This window comes from Myotis davidii, unplaced genomic scaffold (genome assembly GCF_000327345.1).
Source record: "Myotis davidii unplaced genomic scaffold, ASM32734v1 scaffold199, whole genome shotgun sequence".
NCBI lineage: Eukaryota > Metazoa > Chordata > Mammalia > Chiroptera > Vespertilionidae > Myotis > Myotis davidii.
Window position 1 is genome coordinate 1,884,150 of NW_006290680.1, and position 20,364 is coordinate 1,904,513.

At 40.7% G+C, this 20,364-nt stretch overlaps 1 protein-coding gene across 1 annotated transcript in view; it reads right to left on the bottom strand.

The window, feature by feature from the left end:
* CHD6 (chromodomain helicase DNA binding protein 6) overlaps window positions 1–20,364 on the bottom strand; it is a 127,364-nt gene that overhangs the window by 97,010 nt on the left and 9,990 nt on the right. The window contains exons 3-4 of the mRNA XM_015563946.1: window positions 12,112–12,259; window positions 10,164–10,313 (exon numbers count right to left, since the gene is read on the bottom strand). Coding sequence (XP_015419432.1) covers window positions 10,164–10,313; window positions 12,112–12,259 — 298 coding nt within the window. The remainder of the gene's footprint in view (window positions 1–10,163; window positions 10,314–12,111; window positions 12,260–20,364) is intronic.

Here is a 20,364-nt window from a genome sequence, read left to right on the forward strand (position 1 = left end):
AAGAAGTGTGGTGTATTATGAGCTTCTAAAACCAGGTGAAACCATTAATACTGATCACTACTGACAACAAATAATCCATTTGAATCATGCTTTGATCATGAAAAGACCAGAATGGGCCAGAAGACATGGCAAAGTAATTTTGCTTCATGATAACGCACCATCACACACTTCAAAACCAGTTAAAGACATGTTAAAAGATCTTGCCTGGGCCCTAACCGGTTTGGCTCAATGGATAGAGTGAATGGTCCCAGGTTTGATTCCAGTCAAAGGCATGTACCCTGGTTGTGGGCACATCCTCAGTAGGGAGTGGGCAGGAGGCAGCTGAATCGATGTTTCTCTCTCATCGATGTTTCTAACTTTCTATCCCTCTCCCTTCCTCTCTGTAAAAAAATCAATAAAATATATATAAAAAAAGATCTTGCCTGGGAAGTATTAACTCACCCTCCGTATTCATCAGACCTTTGCTCCTTTAGATTACCACTTGTTCTGATCGATGGCACATACACTTTCTGAGCAGCACTTCAAAACGTACAAAGAATTGGAAAATAGGGTCTCTGAATGGTTTGCCTCAAAACAAGAAAAGTTCTATTGGTACGGTATCCTCAAATTACCTGAAAGATGGGGAAATGTGTAGCTAGCGATGGACATTACTTTGAATAAAGCACTTTCGATGTTTCTCTTGAAATTACCGTGTTTTCTTTAATTACAAAATCTGCATTACTAACCGGTACACCTAGTATTTGGGTGCCTGATCAGAAAGTTCCAATAAGGACGGTATATTCTGCGTATCACTGTCTACCCATTCTAGGGTTCGGTTGTCACAAAGCCATACCACTACAGAAAACTTGTATTTTCTCAGATCGTAAAATCAAGCTTTTCCCAGAAAAGTGATAGTTTACAAAAAATTAGGAGGGCAGATGGTAGGAAAAAAATATGGAAATCAGCAGGCGCAGACAGATGCTCCCAAAGGTTACAAATATTACGTCCCCCCAGACACATGGCATTGTGCTAGGTGCCATGCAGAAGTTAATCCAAAATGACAAGTCTTCTTCCCACAGCTCAACAAGAAGGCAAGTGAACTATGCCTACCATACAACAGGAAGAAGCTTTTGTTTTTCTGTCTAAGTATTTGTTCTGTTTGATTCTTAAGCACAAGTTAGGAAAGGAGGAGGCAGTTTATTGCTTACTGCTTGTCTTCTCCCATTCGATATAAACCTTTTGAGGGCAGAGATTCTTATTTGTTTTATTCATTGATGTTGCTCGATACCTCAAAAATGCCAGGCAACAGTGAGTGACCAACAAATATTTGTTGAATTGGAAGAGAGTCCCAACAAATATTTGTTGAACTGTTGAAGAGAAAGAGAGAAAGAGACTTTATAGTGTCAGTCTTCACAATTTTAGCCATTCTAATGGATGTGTAGTATTGTCTCATGCTTTAATAGGAAATAAAGCATCAAACTCACAAGGACCACAGACTGTAGACTGTTATTATTCTTAATCTACATCATGTAATTAAAAAGTCTCCCCCTTCTCCATATCCTTGGACCTATCCTATACTATCAGCCTGGCTAACAGAAAAGGGCCAAAGCAAGGTGTTCTCTCTCTTTCTTTCTTTCTTTCCTTTTTTTAACATTTGTTATTGATTTTTCAGAGAGAGAGAGGAAGAGAGAAAAATCAATGTGAGAATGAAACATCAATTGACTGTCTCCTACACAAACCCTTCTAAGCCAGGAACCAGGTATGTGCCCTGACTGGGAATTGAATCCACAACATTTCAGTGCACGGGATGTCGTCCAACCAACTGAGCCACACCAGCCAGAGCTAAACGTATTTTCTTGAGCAGTAAAGATCACTACCCCGACCCTGTAGCCAACAAACAGTGCTCTATGGCAAGCCGGCAGGTGCTAGGTTAAGAGAAACTAGATTACTGAACCAATTTCTTTCCTAACTTCCTACTTCCTTCCTAATTTCCTTCCATATTATTTACTGAGTGTCTCTTAAGTTTATGCACTGGTCTTACAGAAATAAATGAGTTATAATCTTCATCATCAAGGAATGACCAGACATGCTAACATAATGCTTTAAAAGTTACTGGGTATGGCATCATACATATAGTATGCAGGGACCTCAAGTATTCAGTTGATGGATTTTTACATATACACATACACACTTGTGTTAAGTACCATCCAGAGCAAGTTATATAACATTTCCAACATTCTGGAAAACCCTTGTGCTCTCATGGGAAGTAACCACTATTCAGACTTCTACCACTATTAATTAGTTTTGTTTTTTATTAAACTTTATATAAATTGAATCGTTATAGTACATGGTTTATTATTCTGTATTACTGTGTAGTATTTTGTTTTATAAATACACCAACATTTATTTATCCATTTTACTGTTGAGGAATATTTGGGTTGCTTCCAATGTTCACGTATGTCTTTCCACTCAGATATCTTGGATACATACATAGGAGTGGAATTACTAAACTATTATATGTTGGGTTTTTAACAGATACTGTCAAAATTTTTTCCAAAGTGATCTCAACATTTTTTACAGCCACAAGCAAGGTACGGATGGTTCACCTGACTTGATATTGTCAGTCTTTAAAATTTTAGTCAGCTAGTGGATATGTAATATTATTGTCTCTTTAATTCACATTTCCCTGATAACTGTGGCTGCTGAAAACCTTTTCATATGCTTATTGGCCACGTGGATATCCTCTTTGTGAAGCTCCTATTCAAGTCACTTGCCTATTTTTAAAATTGTCCTCTGTTTTGATTTGCAAGAGCTCGTTATGTATTTCTGATTAGCAAAGAAATCTTGTTGGCTCTTCCTTCAAAATATGTTCAGAATCCAACCGTTTCTCACCATTTCCACTGCTTATACCCTGATCTAAACCAACTTTTTTTCTCACCCAGATTATTCCCAAGAGCCTCCTCACTAGTTGCCCTGTTACTCTGTTCTCAAACATTCACAAGGGTCCTTTTTATTATGACACCTTTTGCTTAAACTGCTTAAAATATTTCTCTAACTCAGAATAAGCCATGGCTGGTGTGGCTCAGTTGGTTGAGCATCGTCCCATGCACAGAAAGATTGCTGGTTGATTCCCAGTCAGGGCACATATCTGGGTTGTGGGCTTGGTCTGGTAGAGGGCGTGCAGGAGGCAGCCGACTGATGTTTTGCTCTCATGTTGATATTTCTCTCTCTCCCTCTCCCTTCCTCTCTCTCTAAAAATCAATAAAAAAAGAAAAAATAATAACAATAAAGTCAAAGATCTTCCAAAAGTCTACAAAACTCTACAGTATCTGTACCCAGTCTCCCATCTCATCTTGTTACCTTTAAGGTCTCCTTGCCTGTTCCTCATATATACAGGCATGCTTCTACCTCAGGGACTTTGCATAGGCTATTCCCTCTGCCTGGTGTGCTCTGCACCCCTACATAACCCCCTTGCTTCTTGACTTCCTCCAATTCTTTGTTCAAATGTTACCTTTATAGTCCACACTGACCACCTTGTTTAAAACTGTAATCCCCATTCTTGAAATCCTTATCACTCTCTTATTCTAATTTTTTTCCCCATAGCACTTACCACCACTGACTACACAATTTTCTTATTTTTAGGTTTACTAGCAGCCATTCCCTAGAAAGTTTTACCCTTTGGAAGTTTTGAACTCATGTTTGGCTTCACATCACACATGGGTTCAAAATCTGGCAAATATCTGGAGGGAGAGGTTGGTGGTGTGTTGGCTGCAGGCTTCTTCTTCATTTGCTGTAGGCTCCCTTCACGAGGGCAGACATTTTTGTGTCTTTTGTTTCTTGATGTTATCTCGAACACTACTTGGCATATGGTAGGTGCTCAATAAATATATTTTGAATAAATAATGTCAAGAGATTTTTGTTATACAACTTGGTAACAGTATAAAGCAAGTGCTATGGGACCTCAGAAGCCAGAGCATGTGGGAAAATGAGCAGAGGCTTGGGAAATACAGTGACACCTGAGTTAGACCTCTGCTAGCCAGCACTGAAGTGTCATAATTGCCAACTACCTTTCCAGCCTACTGCTAAGTCTGCATAATCCAGACTAGAATAGCCAGCAAGCACTCACACATACTGAGAGGAACAACTGCCTCTTCCTCACTACCAGATTCAAATATGCTCTTATTCTTACCTACCATGGAAAACAGGAAAAGATGGTTTCTGAGGGTAGAATTTTGATTGCTATTCAGAGTTTTTAACTAGGACCAAATCCAAGGAAACAGTAACACATGGATGAAGAAAGCACAAGGCTTTATTCTGACTACTAAAAGGATGGAGGACTTAAAACATTCTTAATTATAGAAAATTTTCAAGTAAAAAATTAAGAAATTTGAAATAAATTTTCAATTTATTTTTTTGGCAAGGGTTAAAAAAATCAATGGTCATCATCAAAATACTGAAAACAGGTTCTTACTCTACCCTAATAAAAGGAAAGGAGAGCAGCATTTCTAAAATACGCATTAAAATAGGAAGGAAATTGGGAAATCAAGATTTTTTTTTTCCTAAACAGAGATTGTGCATAAAAGCAAGATCATGTGTGTATAAACACTTAGTGTATACAGATACACACAGATATAAACTAAATCTGCTTGCCAAGCACACTTCTATAACAACCATCTGTTCTCAACTGCTTGGAATTTTCTCAAATCATCCTTCAAAGAAGACCATTTTAATTCATTCACATTCATGTCAGAGACTCACATAATTAAACAGCTTTTCTTAGAAAAAATTTCAAACATTTTCAAACCTATTTGCTCCCAACTTCAACCAACCACCTGATTTACTTCTATTTAACTAACCATAAGGAGAGACTATAACAAGAAGCACATCACCTTTTCAAATCATCAAGTATTCCCCAAGTGTCAAGGAAATACAAAAGTAGCATCAAGCAAGATGCCCAGTTTCAGGGGTTTACACTCATTCAAGCAAAATTAAACAGATTTTTCTTAGATGTCCCAGGATAAAGCTAATTAGTGTGATAGTAACCATAAGCTAACCAGAATGCAGAAGGCAAGAACAGCTTGGAATTCACAGAATAGATGGTGTTAGTTGGGCCCAAAAGAATGGTGGTTCATAAGAGGTCAGTAAACAGGAAGGAAAGCCAAAATGAACCCAAAGGATGAAAGAAGGAGTCTATGGGGAGTAGGATGCATATTTGGAACACTCAGTAACCAGTCTCAGTAGAGCAAAAGCATTATACACAATGAGGAATGGAAATAAATGAGGGTAAACAGGTGCAGCCACATTTTTTTAAAAATCAGGCAGGAGTTTCAACCTTTTAAAGGAGTTAAGAAGTAACCAGCTTAGATTCTTGAGCAGGACACTGAGAAACACCAAACTTTCCCTGGTATTGTGGGAAAATTAGTTTGGTAATGGATTAGGAGGACAGAGACTGCAGCAGGAAACTATACAAGTGCATACTGCAATAACCTGAACACTGGCCTCAGCACATGGGTAGCAGCAGAAACCAAGAGGAAACAAGTACAGGAGATGATCTGAAGAAAGATTCAGGGTGGGAAATGGTGGTTGTAGCCAATGAAGAAATAGGAAGAATCGAGATCATCCACCCAGGCCAAGTGGATAGGAGCCAAAGCACTGAATCATGGAAGCTGGTACAAAACTAGAGCAGTGCCAAATGCCAAAGAGCACCAAGTCATTTTTGCCAAGGGGTCTGTTTGCAGGCTAGAGTGTCTGCTTGGAGCAAGAAGTAAATGAATACCAATGGGAAAAATATGCCAGTATAAAGAAATGGAGAAAACAAGAGGCTGAGAGAAAAAAGAAAAATATCTCATTCTTGTTTTTCTAACCCAGGAGTTAAAAATCATACCTGTTTACATAATGGGTTTTAAGCATATTTATTTACTATTCATATATTAAATAAATATGTAAGTATAACTCAGTACAAGTCTTTACGTTGGTACTACCTATGTTAGGTGAACATTATGCTAAACTAAAAAGTGACACTTCTTTTGCAAGGTTATAATCTGACTGAGGGAACAATGGGGAGTAATATTCAGAACAGTGTGACAGAGGCACTGACAAATCTGAAGAGTCACAGGCTCTGGACAAGTGGGATATGGATGCCAACTGACTCCTGACTTTGGTAATAATAAATAAACAGTTGTGACACCACAAAACAGAGGCTGGAAAGTGCCATAAGTGAGTTTTTGCCTGAATAGTTCCTGGGAATTCATGTAAATCTTACTTTATTGAAATTCATGCCTGAGAGATACAGAGAAGAAGAAAAAAAATACAAGCCCTATCCTTAAATAGTTCATGGTTTAGAACAGCGATTTTCAACTGCTCTGCTGCAAGAAATTTTGAAACATGCAATAATACCTGACTATTTAGTCAGGGACACTGACCTCTTTTTATTTAGATTGTCAAATTAAAAAAATGACAACAGTTAACACAACAATAGCCTTCCATTGTAAATGAACCAAATTACACCTATTTTTTTTTGTTGTTGTTCAGGCAAAATACAGTGTATTTTTTGGTGGGCTGCAGAATTTTAGTAATTAGTTTATGAGTGCTATTAGAAAAAAGTTGAAAACTGCTGGTTTAGAAGGAAAGCAAAAACTGGCAGGTGTTTAAAGGACAATGAAAAAGTTAATCATAGGAGAATGCTGTGGGAGCATAGGAGAGAGGAACTTATCCCCAGCTCAGGGGGAGGGAGTAGGGAGCTTGCTGGGGGAGGCAATAACTGAGCTCAACCTGCCAGGCACAGGAAAAGGCCAAATCAGAAGGGCTGTCTGCAAAGACACAGTGGTGAGGCACAGGGGAGCACCATGAGTTGAACCTCATTCAAATTAAAGTCCTTTTGTTCCAAAAGGCAAAATCATACAAACCATACAAATTGTAGGAGGCAAAACCTGAGACAATCTTGTAAAAATCTGTACCCTGTAAATGTACAATTGTGAAAGTTCTCTCTGTTCCAAGTACTAACATCCATGTGACAAAGAATAGGAAAACAAGGATTTCATGTCAGGGTGGAAACTTATTTCCAGCCCCTGAATCCCAGCTCCTAGTAAGGGGACTGTCCTCTGGACTCTAAATCAGGCTGTGCTAATCTGCCAGTCTTGAACTAGAATGAATCATGTGTAAAGATGTTTTTAGCAACTCACCACTAGGTAACCAATACTGAGGTTGCAATCTGGGGCTGGGACAGGGGCCAGCAGCCACAGAATTGGGCTGAGCATGCTGATAAGAGATAGCATAGAATTGTCAACAGGTGCCAGCGGGGCCTTTTTTATGCCTTTTCCACACCCTTCTCTGCCCCAAACTAAAGCCAGCAAGCAAGCAGACACCATCCAAAGGGCCTTGAGAGAAAGATGAAAGAGAGCCTCATCTTCTTCAACTGATTTTCTGTGCCACTGGATGCTTTGAGGATTGCCTGGAATCCAAGATGAGATCCAAGGCTTTTAAGCTTTGCATTAGCCCGGGAAATCTTTGTTCACACCTCACCAGGAAGCCCAACAGATGAAAGTGAAGCTGTTTTGGTCCTGCAGCAGCCAGGGCTTTATGGAGCACTGATTTTGAAACCCACTCAACCCCCCTTGCAAGCTATCTGGTCTGCCCTGGTTGCTGGGCTAGGCCTATGGTCTGGTTGCTTTTCTGAACATCAGCACCAAAACTCTTATCAGGCCTCTTTCTTGCTTAAATTTAGTAACAATTCTTGAGGCATAATTAATGAAAATTCAGATTCTATCTTGTATTTCACCATATATTTCCCTCTCTTTGCTGTATCCTTAAGAGGATAAAAAGAGCTTTAAGATTCATACAATTTCCTGAATTGTTTCTGTCAGATCAGCTAATTCTGCCCTTCAGGTACCAGGAGAGAAGTCGTAACAATAACTGAAATATAGTTAATGACTTAGGCTAAATGGCTAGGAGGAGAAAATAAAATATCTTATTGATTTTTAAAAAAATATATTTTTATTGATTTCAGAAAGGAAGGGAGAGGGAGAGAGAGAAACATCAATGATAAGAGAGAATCATTGATTGGCTTGTCTTCTGCATGCCCCACACTGGGGATCGAGCCCACAACTCCGGGCATGTGCCCCAACCAGGAATCGACGACCCATGACCTCCTCAACCACTGAGTCATGCCGGCTGGGGCTCCCTTATAGTTTTTGAAAAACCAAACCAACCATAAAATCTCCAAGGAAGAAAAACCCATTATAAAGCAATATAATCCTATCAATGCACAGCAGTCTGTGAGGGCTACTCTTAACTATTTGCTTGAAAAGTACTACAATGACAATACGTCAATTATTATTCCTATTAAGTCTTATATTCCACATGAAACCAAATCTTAGTGCTTGCTGGTCACTGATCAACACCTACTATATAATTCTATGACCTGGGTCTTTCTGTGCCTCTTTCTTGATTAAAAAAGGAAGAATGACCCTGTTTCTAGCTACCTTCCATGCCAAGAGAGTGAAAGGACATGTGAAGTTATGTAAAATTGCTTCAAATTGGAGGCCAGGTGGTTTCAATAGATAAAGGATTATCGGCTTCAGTGAGCCACGCCGGCGCCCAGGAGAAAGGACAGGTATTTGTGCTGCTGCAGCACATGCAGAGCGTGAATTCTGCCAAGTCAGCAACAGTGATTCCGAACCAACAGATAGCCAGAATGTGCTGCTGGCAATGATGCCTCTCCTACATGCTCAGCCTGCTTCTCCATTTGCTTCTAGTTTCTTCTCTATAAGCTCCTTGGCACAGACCTCCTCCTTTTCAACATTTACCGTTCTTCCTTTCTAACATCTGGGCATCAGGTCCTAATGCTATCTTCTTCCTCCTTGATGTTGCTGCCAGTGGAAAGTCCTAAAATGCAAATATGGCCATCCTGCTTCTCTGCTTGAGCCCATCGATGCCTCCTATCCCTCTCTGATCTACAGTATAAAGGCCAAATACCTTAGCTGACATCCAAGGATCTACATTATGTGACTTGTTCTACCCACCACTCAGATCTCATCTCCCAGCACTCCGCAAACTAGATGGCAGCACTCAGCGACGCTTGTCTATCATACCACAACCTGTGGTGCCATCCAGGCTCTGGGGCTGTAGTTCATGTTGGACATTACCCCACCTAAAGCCCTGACTGCCCTCCCGTTCCTGTCCATGCCTCCTTCTGTGCAGTTACAGTATCCAGCACATACTTCTAGGACTGCGCTTATCACGGTAGTAGGTCAGCCATACGCTCCTTCTCCTAGTTAATACATTTCGTACCGCTCAGGAGTTTTCTCGTGTTTCGCGTTCCATCTGTTAAGGACCGCTCACGAGTGTTCTCGTTTTTCACGCCCATGGAAAAAGGAGTGAATCTAGATACTTATGTAAATTTTGTTTGGTCCCTCTTCATAGAGGGAAATGTTTTACGCAGTACCATACGTTAAAAAAGTAGGGTATATTTAAAAAATAAATAAATAAATAAACAATGTGCAGTTTGCCCAGAAACGTGCGGTCCCTGGCGTATGTCTTAGAGATTTCTATGCAGTACGCAATGTGTTAAAGCTCCTGGGAGGCAGGGACCAACCCTTCATGCTCATCCTTGAATTCCAGGACCTGGCCTTGTGGTGGACTCTCAGTACACAAGTTCCAACTGTAATGACTAGTTCACATGATTTTATTCACCGAACAACTATTTATCACATATCAGACTTTTCCATTCTAGTGAGAGAGACAACAAAATGAAATCATAAATCCAAATTACAAGTGTAGTAAGTGCTATGAAGGAAACACACAGGAGTGAAATACAGAATCACTAGGCTGAGGGACAGATACCTACTTTAAAAGACGGTGAACCAGTCATGTGAAATGTAAAGCACATGGTAAAGAGCATTCCAGGAAGAAGGGACAACACATACAAAGGCCAGTAGGTGGGAAAGAACTGCTAGTTGAGGCATTAAAAGACAGCAAGTCTTTTGGCTGCAGTGTCATGAGAGGGATAAGGAAAAGTCATTTATCTGAAAAATGCATTTGGTGAAATAGTGTAATAATAGAGGATCCTGCTTGGCACAGTGAGGGTCTGAATTTTATAAGCAGTAGTTAAAATGATCTAACTTGTGTTAGCAAATAGCCACAGAACAACTCCATCAGGTAGACCAACATCCCATGCAAAGGCGTACCTCTGCCTGCCAAGCCAGGGTAGAAGCTGAGAGGGCAGATGCTCGGCCAGCTCCAAGAACAGCGATTGTTTCCCCATCGTCATCCACCACTTTGAAATCCAGGTCCTCGTTGTATTTTCTGCGCTTCACTTGCCGTCCAGAGCGTCGCTTCTGCAAGGAAAACACATCAGAGAGCTCTGTGAGTCAAAGGCAAAAACTTGTAAAAGAATACTCTCAACTATACTCACTAACATGCAAAGCAGACTTTTCTTACATTACAAAAGGAGTCCTCCTTAAACACAACTCTTTTAAGAACTAAATTCGCTCAAAATGGGACCTAGTTGAGGGAGGGGATCCAAACTGGGGGGAACTGAGAAGGTGTACTCTTGGAATCCAGTGAGGCATGTTTTATTCAACGGCAGTGACTTTTCACCTCCTTCTAGAATTGGGTTCTATTCCAGTAAAACAGGGATGGGAGGTAAACTCTATCATCTTTGAGGTCCCTTCTAGCCAGACTAGCTGGAAGCTCTGATTTTATGATAATGATATATAATAGTTGATTTTGGCTTTGCTTAAATTCACCAACTTACATAATTCCTAAATTAAATGATACCAATTTTATTAGAATCTTATAATACTCCTTGAAATACAGGGAGACATGAGACATCTTAAGTGTGACAAAACAAGACTCATGAGTCACCATCTGAGGACTCGTCTATAATTAAGCAGCTTGTGACCTTTTAGAGACAACATTCTGCAACAAAGTGGCCCAGTGGCTTTCCTCCAACATAAAAACACATGGTTCATCTCTGTATACACATCATCCAGGCAGCAGAAACACGCTGGGAACCATTCACCAGCTAGCTCACTCTCAAGTACGTAAACCTTACAAAACAAAACAAAAGCAAAACCCCGCCTCTCTTATTTCCTACAAGATACCTCCTGAGCCTCTCTTAGCCTTCCCCCACTTTCTTCGCTGTGTCACCTCTGATGCTTAACTTTACATGAGGGGTTCTACATAGAAAGCTGCCCCTAGTCCCACATACAGATCACGATCCTAGAAACACTTAACCCCCTGCCAACTCCCATCAACCCAATGTGCTTTCTTCTCTGCCAATCAGATATCTAGCAGCCATAAGCCCAAATTTATAGGCAGTGAGGGGGGGTTGGCTCTGACACCCCAGACACCACTACTTATTACCACGATGACATCAGGAGCTGACACTTTCCTACAATGAAGATCACCTAGAAACCTATGAGGATCCAGATGGCACTGAAGTTACAGTGAGTCGGTCTTACTTTCAATGGTCCCCTGCAGCAGCACAGTTCAGATGAACTGCTATGGGCATCAGAGGAGATAGCACTTCAAACGGGAGACTCATGTTGCTTCACTCAGGGAGCACATGCTGACCAAGGTCATATCTCACCAAGGTCATGTCCTACTACGGGCATGGGCACACTTGGCATATTGTCAGAAACTGCATGTAGGTGGGCAACTCCTTGTTTTCATGTTTGGCCAAACTTTCCTTCCTATTTTGGCATAATAAATACATCCTGACTTTTCCAGCATCTAGGACTATGAAAATGTCCTTGTGCAGACTGGCCCAGCCTTGAGTCCTAAATGCATACTTACATTGCAAAACAGGGCCCTGTGCCTTACCTAGCTTAGCTCTCAACTTCATTTTCCACATTCAGTCTCTGCAGCCAAATATGCTCCTTTCCAAGAAGGAAGCAAACACCACTAAAAAAACTGGGAGGTTATTTCATATTAATAATATTATACTAAGATCAGGATGCTAGGGAAAAGGTGTGTGATCTTTTGGTGCTTACCCACCAAAACAATGAAAGCCCAGCCTAGGCCTGAGCACAAGGGATGTAGGCTTGAGAGGGAGAGGAGTGACAGGATCGCGTCAGCAAGATCCCATCTAGCAGCCGTAACCTTCACCAGGGCTCCGGGTCACAGCTGTACCTGGCTGTCTGTAGACTCAGTGGATTCCTCAGGACTCCGCAGGGATGGGTTCGGCAGGCCCTGATCCAGCTCTAAACTCTCCACTGTGGTTTCACTTTTCCTTTTTCCTTTCTTCTTTTTCTCCACTGGGGTTGGTCCTTGCTCCTTGCTACAAGGAGAAATTCAGAATTAAACCTGTTGGGTAGTTTTTGAAACTAAGATTTCTCATATGATCAAAGTTATGATATCACATCCTGGAATCCTTGGATCAGGGTAGGCTTTAGCTGAAAATCTAAAAGAATTTCTTCCCCAAAATATACAAAAACATGGGAAGAAATAGCTTTCCATGCAGAATTCACTTTTTTACACCCCTATTGTGACTCCTATGGCTATGATTAATGTGATAAGAAATAAAATACAGTGGAACCTTGTTTCTCAAATGTCTTCCATCTCAAACAATTCACTTCTCAACCTGACAACCCTTTCATGCTGATACCTGTATGATCAGTCACGCATCTCTCAGGTGACAAAGCAGAGAATCCACGAATATGAGTCAGTTTACCACTGCTAAAATCTCAGGATATTGTGCTGTGAATATTTTCGTGGGTTTTTTTTGTTTGTTTTGTTGCTGCTTATAATTATTGCTATATTTTATTTTTTACTGTACATTTTTCTTTTTTGTTAAATTATCATTTATATTTCATGTCCTTTTTGTTTTTAAAGTATTTATAGATTAAACAGTACAATAGACATGTATATATAAGAAAGGTTAAAACATGGAATCATTTAGAGGTCTGGAATAGATTCATTCAATTTACATTATTTCTAATGGGAAAAAATGATTCGGTTTTTGAACAGCCTTCCGGAACGAATTGAGTTCGATAAACAAGGTCCCACTTTAATATGAACATTGCCAAAAACCTCACTTCCAGTTTATATAAATGTCTTCTCTAGGAAATGCACTTGCTTTGCCGATATTGAGAAACATCAAATTTCAATCTCCTTTTAAGTTACATGGGAAGAGACATCTCCCTAATCTGTCATCATCCTCTATTGAGAATAATCTATGTATAAGACCCAAAGTGAGTACTAAAAACTCAAAAATGAAAAATGAAGACAACACTGTCCCTGATTTGAGATTACAATTATGAAAATTCCAAAGACCATGCAGAGCCACAGTCCAAAGTCCACCCATTCTGCAACCCTGCTAAGATGGCAACATCTTCTCTAAAAAGCCTTCCTGACCCTCCTACCGCATAGAATCTCTTTTCTACACTGCCAAAGCATTTCAACTGTTCTTTCCTTAAGGTACTCAAACTCTGATCTGTCACCAAAGTTAGTCATTAACTCTGACATGGGCTCAGTACCATACAGTGCCTGGATCCTCTGCAGTTGCTCGATAAATATTCACTGAATGGACGACTTTTCCTAGAGGACAATATGTATTTGGTTAAGTTGTATATTCGCCTTATGCCTTATACATAAGTATTAAATAAATATTTATTGGATATATAGACAAATGGAGTTTATCAATGGATGGATTAGATTACTTATCATTGGGGAGATTTGGGAAAATGTATTTGACAGAAATAGGAAACATCGTTATCATAGCTAATACTTATATAACAATACATGCAGGCACAATCACCATCATCCTCATCATCATCACAACTAATACTTATAAACCATACATGCAGACACAGTTCTCTAAGTCCTTTACATGAATTACCTCCTTTACTTTTCACAACAACCTTATAAGGCAGATACTAGTCTTATTAGTCTCATTTTATCAGTAGGCACAATGAGGTTCAGTTAGATTTCCAGGGTAACATGACTAGTGAACAGCAGAGAAAAGATTTGAACCCAGACATGCTTTTAACCATCATGACATTTTGGGAAATAGAAGAGTTTTAAGAGCACATTTAGTAAAAGACAGCCTGTGTGGCTGGGGTGACAGGGAAGTGAACAGAAGTACTAAGTGACAGAGCTGAAAAAAAACCAGGGGGATACCAGCCTAGAGAGTTTAGATTTCAACTTCATTCTGTGAGAAAGGGCCATGATGGTATGCTCACACAAGAGGCAATGAAGACCTAGGCTAGATATAATCAATAAAAACTCAAAGGTGGAAATAATTTTAAAGATTCAGCTGAAGTAGAACCAGTAAGTCTTGGCAAATGACAGAATGGGAAACGTGGATATTTTCCATCAAGTGAGTTACTGGACGGTGTCGGGGGAAAGGAGAACCGAGGGCCTTGTTTGGAGAAGGGAAATCCAGCATGATGAACTGTGGCAGGACTAGCAGCCGGTGATGACTGGTCAGCACAAACAGCCCACCCTCAATTCCTCAGGTTGAAGACTGACGGGTCTACCTATCAGGAAAGTTATGAAAGTTATTCTGGCCCAACTGAAGGCAATGAAACTCAAGGGGTCCTGCCATTTTAGAGGATTACACCCTTGAATAAGAGGTTTGCCCTCTCAAGCAGGGGGCGGGGAAGCAAAATTTCTTCCACTTATCAGTTCAGGACAGGAGACTCAGGTGAAACAGTTTTAAAAGATGCTAAATTTTCACAGGAATATGTATCTCATGTTATGTGGCTTCTCACTAAGAAAACTGTATAGCAATTTATATTCTACAAAGCACTTTTTGTGTTCTGAGCCTCACTGAACTGTTAAAACTGCAATTCCATGAGGGAGCAGAGCAGATGAGTCATCTATTGCAGATGAAGAAACAGGTTTGAAAGCAGCACAGGCCCCAAAGTCAGCAGCAAAGCAGAGCCCAGCACTTAGCTCTAAAAAAGAGGAATCTCTTACCGTTTGGGGCAGCATGGATGGACCTGGAAAGTATTATGCTAAGTGAAATCTGAGAAAGACAAATATCACATGATCTCACTTATTTGTGGAATCTAATGAATAAAATGAATTGACCAACAAAATAAGACCAGAAGCCTACAGGCATGGAACAGACTGACATACGTCATGGTGGTGCTGGGCGGGCGAGAAGAGATAAACCAAAGAACTTATGTACTTCTATGCATAGCCCATGGACATGGGCAATAGGGCAGTGAAGACCTAGAGGGGTGGGTAGAGGCTGGAAGGAGGCGGGTAAAGGGGGAGAAAATGGGAGTTTTCTGTAACACTATCAACAATAAAAAAAATATTTAAAATTAAAACAAAAAAACCCTTGATTTTATAATAAAACATATACTCACTTTAAAGAAAGCATTTACCATGTGTTTACGACATGCAAGAAACTTCAAATATATAAAACTACTAGAGGCTAAAATTGGTAGTTAGAAACTGGGTGTTAGATCTGAGTATGAGGAGAAAAGTCTGGGTATGTGTCACAACACTGTATTACAATGATTTTTTTTTATTACTTTGCTCCCATGGATTCCGGTAATGAAAATTTTTATTTACCAAACAAACTGCATTATTTGAAAAAAGATTACTCTTCCCATTTTTCAATTAAATCTTATAACATGTCCATCAAAGTCTTAGCAGATAAGAATCAATTACTGCCACAGTGAGTTGCCACAATTCCCAAGCTCAGAATGACTGAAAACAGCTCATGATGGCAATCACTGCCCCACAGACATGCATAGGTCTGAGGAGTCCAGCCCGAGAGCCACTGCTCCACCCTAGGAACAACTCTTCAGAGAAGCGTCCAGTCCAGGCCTTGCCACAGGCTCTGATCTTCTTCCCAGGAGTACAACACTGAAAACAGGGATACTGCCCCCAAAGAGCTCATTTGCAAAATTAATTCAACTTTTACTTAATGCCCATATTAGTTCAGCCTATATATCCAGAGAACTGAGTTGGGAACAGGTTTTTTGAACATTGGTTAAAAGAAAAAAATGCAAAAAAACCCCTAATTGTTTTGGTGCAGATATAGTCAGCTGTAGACAAAATGAGAAACAAATCACCCTGTCCTCAGTCCCTTTAAAATAAATCCCACTTTCCAGTCAGAATCGCTTTTCACTGATACCTCCCTAACGCCAAATACGCTCACGCCTCTAGTTCCTTACTTATCCACATGAAGTCCAGTTACAGGCATCCTGACTTGAAAGTTAATGAATTTAGATCTTACATATCTCCCCACTTCTTCCTCTACTCAATATTTTTGCTGATTTTAATCAAGGCAACCATGTTTTAAATTTTCATTAATTTTTCTTGTTAAACTTTCTTTTTCATAACCCATTTTTGTTTTGCAGACAAAGCTTCATCTTGATCTGAGGATTCTAACTTAAAATCTTACAAGTTCTTTTCTTTGACTTGTTTCTCCTGAAGACAGCTGTTCTGCTTATTTCTCTTTTCCTCTTCTTTGCTGCTTGCTTTCCTCACAGTCTCATGATCGTTGGTGAACTGTTTCTACTTAAAATGAATGAGGTTGACACAAATGCAGGCGTCTGGTGAGGCTATCTGCTGCCTAATAAGTTACTTTCTCCAACAAGCCTTGGACTGGGAGGCCAGGCCTGGGAACATGCATATAGGTGCTGCCCCTCCCCCCTCCCTTCCTCCTCCCCTTCCCGTTTATGGGCAGGGAAAGGCAGAGAAGCTAGTGCCCCTAGACTCCCTTCTTGTGGATGTCAGTCTCCACTTGGAGCCCTAGAACCTCCCCCAGAGTAAACTGCTCAAGATCCCTAGAGCAGTGGTTCCCAACCTTTTATTGGACATGCTCCACCTAAGCATCTCTAAAATCTGATGCCCCCCTCCCCGTGACATATGATTCTTACTATTCAAAAAGTGAACTCCTAGGCAGTGGAGGAAACCTAAAAGGCCATTAACTTGCTCTAAACAAGCTTCCAAAGAACATGGTATCCATGAAAGAGAAAAATAAAAGAACGAAAGGACAGTTGAAGTACTAAGGAAGAAATACACTAAGAAACTGTTAAAAAAAATCACTGTTAATAACTCATTCTCGAATTGCCCCCCTGTAGGGTGTGTGCCCCACGTTGGGAACCACGGCTCTAGAGCAATTGCCAGACTTCAGCTTAGAGCTGACAAACCACACTGCCACTCTGCAGATAGTCCCTGCAGGTCTACTATAAGGAGGAAGCACTTGTACCACTGCCACAAGCATAGCTCCTGCATGTGCTCTGAGCTGGGACTCCCTCCGCAGCATTTATCCATCAGTAAGATACCACTGGCCTTTCTCATCCAGAAATTCCTAACATTGCTCATCTTTGAAGAATGTATTCCCTCTGTTCTTCCAGTCATTTCATTAAGATTTAATGAATAGAAAATAAAAGTATGCTCAGTCTACCATCATAAAATTAAAAATACCCCCCAAAGAACATGTATTTAAATGCATTCTGGCCTTTTGCTTCATTTTTTCTCATGTACTAATTCCTTTAATACCTGGCTCAATATATTCACCTCTTCCAAGGAACTCCTTGGAACAGAAATGGAATGCTCTTAATCTTCTAAATTCTTTCAGCTATCCTATACACAGTTATACTAGGTTCTTTTGTTTGCTTGTATTTTTTAATTTTATTTGAATGCTTGCAAGGCTGTTTCTCTAACTCCTGAAAGCTCCTCAAAGATAGGGCCTGTAGATGATACTTCTATGACACTTTCCTTCCTCAACTATCCCATTCCCAACAAAAGGACTTGTAAACAAAGCAAGGCACACAGGACACATTAAATATATACCAGAAAAATAAATCAAGCATTAATATTTTAGTAACTGCTTCCTTATCGATCAGGTCAAAGTCCACCATACATGAGACTGTAATTTAGAAAGCTCTGGGATTACAGGGGAAGCACTCCAGGTATTCTTAGAAAACTAGGAATGGAGACTTAGTCCAAAGCGTCAGAGATGGTCTCTGCCCTTATCATTTATATTCTTCCCCTACTTAACATAAAGCCCAGTGGGTTCAAAGCACAAGGTGTCTATTCATTGTCTTCTTTCTTCTAATAAATTATTAGAATGTAAAAACAGAAAGAATCTGGTCAACTGACTGCTCTGGAGCCTAAGAATCCTATATACTAAGAGGCTAATATGCAAATTATCCCCTCAACCAGGATTTCGACCAGGACTTCAACCAGGAGTTCCACCAGGGGGTGGGGCTGCCCATAGCCCCCTCCCTCACCAGCCCCACCCTTGATCACCCCCCCCACCTCAATCAGGGGCAGCCCCTTCCCCTGGCTAGACCCAACCCGTGCATGAATTCGTGCACCAGGCCTCTAGTTCCTCAATAAAGATATGCACTCTACAAAGGAGATGATCTTCAAACAGGGAGGCAGAGCTGAACTGACTGAATTTTACTCATTTTGAACCACAGTTATCAGCTGACTCACAGCTCAAATGGTTATATGATCAGAAACTCTGGGGCTTAACTTTCTAGAAGCAACCATCAAAGAAAGAAATCAGAAAAGGTAAAACCTTTCTTCTAAGATGTTACTAAACTTATTGGATGGGAGAAAAATCTGCTCTGAGTAGACAAAACAACAACAAAGAGGGTAAAAAGCTGAGGCACAGAAACTGGTGCTTGTGTTGGAAAAAACTCAGTTTTCCACCTTCCTGTGCAGAGAAAACCCAGTTCTTACAATGTTCCTCTCCTGTGAGTCCCTTTAGTACTCACACAAAACACTTCACTTCTGACACTTCTGGTCACCAAGCATTTCTCCTCCGACAAAAACAATTCTTGGACACCAGCACTTAACTCAATTCTGACACCATCTACTCAGAGATAGCAGCAGATTCCACAGGGTAAGGGATCAGTGCCACAAGACAGGCTGCCCCCCCACCCCACTTTCAACGCCACCATCCCAGATTGTCACCCATGTTTCTAACCAACCAGCTATAAATTAGAGGTTCCAATGACCCACTCCCTGGGTTCAATTAATTTGCAAGAGTGGCTCACAGAACCCAGGGAAGCACGTTTATCGGTTTGATGAAGGACAAAGATGTACAGTCAGAGGGAGAGATACATTTGAGAAGCTCTGGGACGGTCCTGAGCACATGAGCTTCTTCCTTGTGGAGCTGGGGTGCATCACCCTCCCAGCACATGAATGTGTTCACCAACCTGGAAGCTCTCCAAATCCCCTACACTTGACACTTTATGAGACTTCCTCACATAGACATGAGGTATGAGGCACGATCAATTTTAACTATTTCTAGCCTTTCTCCCCTCTCCGAAGGATAAGGGGTACAGCTGAAAATTCCAAGCTTCTAATCATGGGTTGGTCTTTAGTGACCAGCCCCCCAGTAGCCATTCAGGAACCCACCCAGAGCTGCCTCATTAGAACATTTCACTTCTTTAACCCCTTCCCCAACAATTTTTTTTGTTAAAAATGTTTCTTTTTCAGACTAATTTTTTTATTTTGGTTCTATATAGTATTTTTGATGCTGGTTATGAAAACAGTTTGTAATTATTTTTTCTTCCCATTTTTGTGGTTAAGAATAGTATTTCCTCAGAAAGTTTCTAGATGAAATTATTTAGAATGGTACGTATGTAGCTGGTTTTTGAAGGTAAAGTTTTAGACAAGTATACTCGTCGACGACTGAAAAAAGAACATTTTGTGAAAACGTGTATACACGTTTCTGCCGGGGAAGGGGTAAATTATAAAATGAAAACACCACTTACTGTTATTGAACAATGGAAGTTATTACATGCTATGTTATATGAATCTTATTTTCAGGGAGAAGAGCTCTATCCATTAGTTCCAAGAAAACAATCAAATTTTATATATATAGATATATATAGATATATACATTCTACTGAATGACTAGAACGACCAGTGGACCAGGTGCTATTATACACACTGACCACCAGGGGGCAGACGCTCAATGCAGGAGCTGCCCTCTGGTGGTCAGTGCACTCCCACAGACAACCTCCATGGCCAGCCAACGTCCTGTGGCCAGCCAACCTCCCACAGCCCCTCCGCCCCACCACTGGCTGGCCAACCTCCCACAGCCCCTCCACCCCCCAGCCCGGCCAACCTGTCTGGGCAAGACACCCTGATTGGTCCCGATTGCCGGCCAGGCCGAGGGGCCCCACCCATGCACGAATTCGTGCCCCAGGCCTCTAGTGTGTGTGTGTGTGTGTGTGTGTGTGTGTATAAAATGTATGTTAATAATATATAAAATCATATCCTTTATCTAATAAAAGAGAAACATGATAATTGGCGTATGACTGCTACCCTTCCCATTGGCTAATCAGGGAGATATGAAAATTAACTGCCAGCCAAGATTAACTGCGGCTGGCAGCCAGGCAGATGACGCGAAGAGGGAGGCTTGCTTGCTTCAGTGACGGAGGAAGCAAAGGTTCA